At 36.7% G+C, this 3,715-nt stretch overlaps 1 protein-coding gene across 2 annotated transcripts; it reads left to right on the top strand.

Annotated features, from left to right (window-relative positions):
- Positions 1 to 3,715, top strand: LOC110751045 (casein kinase 1-like protein 3). 2 transcript variants are annotated; one of them, XM_021951462.2, is made up of 15 exons: positions 1 to 259; positions 338 to 378; positions 617 to 686; positions 783 to 931; positions 1,155 to 1,250; positions 1,353 to 1,423; positions 1,557 to 1,618; positions 1,695 to 1,758; positions 1,848 to 1,932; positions 2,007 to 2,133; positions 2,378 to 2,460; positions 2,564 to 2,621; positions 2,845 to 2,981; positions 3,079 to 3,260; positions 3,387 to 3,715. In XM_021951462.2, exons 1-14 carry the CDS (start codon positions 184 to 186, stop codon positions 3,250 to 3,252), a joined length of 1,293 nt encoding a protein of 430 aa, XP_021807154.2. In that variant the 5' UTR covers positions 1 to 183; the 3' UTR covers positions 3,253 to 3,260; positions 3,387 to 3,715. The 2 variants fall into 2 exon arrangements, with proteins under 2 accessions (XP_021807154.2, XP_021807153.2); XM_021951461.2 differs by having other exon boundaries at positions 2,839 to 2,981.

Raw genomic sequence — 3,715 nt, 5'->3', positions numbered from 1 at the left:
CTGTCTCTTGTTGTTGCCCAGCCTGCGCCTGTGTGTGGCTTCAGTTTTTTAGTTCCAACTTGTTAAAAAGCATTTTCGAATTTTCCTTTTCTTTTCAATTTCTCGGATTTCGAATTCGGATCGAAAATTGGAAACTCTAGCTCCGGTTCTATGATTTAAGAGACCCGATCCGTGGAATTCCGCATGGAGCGCATCGTCGGCGGCAAGTACAAGCTCGGCCGCAAGATCGGCAGCGGATCGTTCGGTGAAATCTTCCTAGGTGAGTTTGTGGTTTAATCGGAACCGTTGATCATAGAAACAGCGACTGATCTCTGTGATTGTTAAATTCATTCTGCAGCTACTCACACCGAGACTTTCGAGATCGTCGCCGTTAAGATTGTAAGCTCCTAATTATCTCTCTCTCTGTTTTTTCTTTCTTATTTTTGAATTTTTCGGTTTTATTAAGTATATATTACTGTTTAATTATGCATATGCAAATCCATTGTTAGAAATTTGAAGTTCTCTTTCGGATTCTCTTCGAGCTTCGTGAACTCCTACTTACCAAAGAAGCATATTTTTAGTTTAATTACTAGTGAAATTAACTAATTAGTTTGATTTGAATTTGTGGTGAGTGCAGGAGAACAGTAAAACAAAGCATCCCCAACTGCTTTACGAAGCCAAGTTATACAATATCCTTCAAGGGGGAAGTATGTGCTTCATTCATATATATATATATATATATATTTGAATTATGTATAATTTTATGTAATTATTGGGTTAATCGTGTTGATTAATTTAACAAGGTGGAATTCCGAACATTAAATGGTCCGGCATAGACGGCGAGGACAATGTGCTAGTTCTCGATTTGCTGGGACCAAGTCTTGAGGATTTGTTTGTGTATTGTGGGAGAAAGTTTTCACTCAAGACTGTCTTAATGTTGGCCGATCAAATGGTAACCATTATGGAGCTTACGGAGTGGAGCTCATGCATGCGCATATAGTTAGTTTGTTTTTCTACCTTTTCATTTTCAGAACATTTCAACTTTCTTTTTTTGAAGGGCAAATGATTTTCATTCTTATAGTTTATCTTCTTCATGTCATTGGATGTTGCACTTTTTATGTGTACAATCGTGTCAATTGACTAATTATTTCTTTCGTTTAATCTTGTTATGCAAGATTACGAGGATAGAGTTTGTGCACTCGAAAGGTTTTCTGCATAGAGACATAAAACCTGATAACTTCCTCATGGGTCTTAGTCGAAAAGCAAATCAGGTGCTGCATCTTCTTTGCCTTTTTTCCTTTAAGAACGTATTTCAACTTTAATTTCTTGGTTTTACGTCGTCATCAGTCTCCTTCTTGCATTTGTCTTGTCAGGTTTACATAATTGATTTTGGTCTTGCAAAAAGATATCGAGACTCCACAACCAATCGTCACATCCCTTACAGGTATTTCCAGTTCATGGCAATCTCATTTTCCCCCTCTCTGCTGAAAAGCTTAAGGAAAAATTGAGATATTAAAATTCAACCTTTTAATTTTTTATTGATTTATATTCTTCCTGTTAACCCTTACCGCATACAGGGAGAATAAAAACTTAACAGGAACTGCACGTTATGCAAGCTGCAATACTCATCTTGGAATTGGTAAGCTGCATGATGTTAAACCTTATTAGTTCGGTGGAATAAATACTCATTAACCTTATTGGCGTCTTGTTCTTAGAGCAAAGCCGGCGTGATGATTTGGAGTCTCTTGGATATGTTCTTCTGTATTTTCTCAGAGGAAGGTACATAATCTGTTTCCAACCCTTTTTTATAATAAATTATTCCTGCCATCTTCTGTCTTTTCCCCTAATGATTACTTTTCTGTTTATAGCCTTCCGTGGCAGGGTTTAAAAGCTGCCACAAAAAAGCAAAAGTATGACAAAATTTGTGAGAAGAAGTTATCAACCCCTATTGAGGTGTGTGCCAACTACTTATGTGCACTTTGAAAGTTCTATATGGTGTCAACTGGTCTGACTGCTGTTTTCCATAGGTTCTATGCAAATCTCACCCGGTGGAGTTTGCGTCATATTTCCATTACTGCCACTCACAGACATTTGATCAGCGGCCTGATTATGGATTCTTGAAGCGCCTATTCCGTGATTTGTTTACTCGTGAAGGTAGGGCTGTTCAAACTCAGTATATTTTTTCATCTATTTTAAAGTTTTTTACATTGCATAGCCCCTCTTAGCTTTAAATCAGTATGATTTCATATCTTGTATGATCTCCCGTTTAACTGAAAGTCCAATATGAAAAAGAATGCCATATGAATTGTATGTATTTCATATGCTTAACTGAAAATTTTAGAGCTATATTTTGATATGAATTTTATGTTCTGTGGATATTTTTTTTTCCAAATGGCAGGATATGAATTTGATTACATATTTGATTGGACCATCATAAAGTACCAGCAGTCACAGAACAATAGAACTCAGTCTCAATTATCCGTAAGTTTCATTGCTGTTCGGTCTTTTTAGATATTTTTAGTTGTAAAGTATTTCAGGATTGGGTTACCGCTGCACTTCTAATTTGAAAATCTGCATGTTACAGCCAGTTCCTGGACGAAGCAACAGTCATGCGATGCCAGTGCGTGTAGATAATCATCAAGGTTAGATCTTGCTGATGGATTTTTGCATATCTCAGATAACTTACTTCTCTGATTTGAGTTTGACAGCAGCCCCTATTTTTGTCACAATTTTATTATTAGCGTTCAACTTTATATGTCATCATGTAGGTCTAGTTACACTTTATGAGAGATAGGGATTTGATGTATTAACAAATATAAGTTGATTTACAGAAATCACATTTTTCTTTGTAATTATAAGTGGCAGGAGGTGCTAGTGCTTCGTATCCAGCTGAGGTCACAGAACGAATTAGATCAAACAATGCCACTGGTCCTGGTGTTCGGATGCAATTTAAACCATCAACAGGCAGGAATTTGAATTATGATAATCCTCTTGAAAAGAATGTAAGTCATATTACTGTTGAACAAGTAAATAATTAATATTCCTTCCTGTGACTCTTTTTAGATTTTCATTACCCTTGGATAAAAATTCCTTTTATAGATTGCAAATGAAGCATACCTGCCGTCTACTTCATTTTCTGGCACCTCAAGAAGGAATTCCACAAAGCCTATTTTGCCCACTGAAGCTGCAAACACTGGTCATGGACATGGCAATAAAGTAGGTCCTTCGAGTAGTTGGATTCAGTCACTGCAGCGCATCTCTTCAGCCAAGTGACCTATATGGTAATTCATTGGATCCATACTTGAGTCATTATTTGGGTGGCTGCTTTCTTAATTGCAGCTAATCTATTCGCCTGACATATTAGCATTATTGTTGACTGGGTGCGGTCCACTGTGTTTTAACAACAGATTTTCTCCAGAAGATTCTAGCACATCTTTGAAGCTGCAATTTAATGGTCAAATTTGCAATCTATTCATGAAGATCTTGGTGATGCGTCTTTGGAGACATTGAGTTAGTTCCTTCGTTGGTGCAAGCTTGTTATGTTTTTTTTTCCTTAATGCGACTAAAAATGTGTTGGTTACGAAATATGGAATACCCAAAGCTTGGATTCTGTGCTGTACATAGATCTCATAAGTGTCCCGGCAATCTTGTATTTAAGTTTTTCTTGTAACATGAATGATGTGTATACTATTTTTTTCCCCGTTCTTGTTATTAGATAATAAGTTGTCTCTCTGCA

The sequence above is a fragment of the Prunus avium genome, chromosome 7 (genome assembly GCF_965620075.1).
Source record: "Prunus avium chromosome 7, drPruAviu1.hap1.1, whole genome shotgun sequence".
In the NCBI taxonomy this organism is placed as follows: domain Eukaryota; kingdom Viridiplantae; phylum Streptophyta; class Magnoliopsida; order Rosales; family Rosaceae; genus Prunus; species Prunus avium.
Note: the sequence above shows the minus strand (reverse complement) of the source record. Positions and strands in the feature narration are given on the sequence as shown.

Coding starts and splice junctions, on each gene's coding strand:
- LOC110751045 (XM_021951461.2), top strand. CDS start 184: ATGGAGCGCATCGTCGGCGGCAAGTACAAGCTCGGCCGCAAGATCGGC. Junction 1,619..1,694: donor CAATACTCATCTTGGAATTG/GTAAGCTGCATG, acceptor TCTTGTTCTTAG/AGCAAAGCCGGCGTGATGAT. Junction 1,933..2,006: donor AGTTATCAACCCCTATTGAG/GTGTGTGCCAAC, acceptor TGTTTTCCATAG/GTTCTATGCAAATCTCACCC.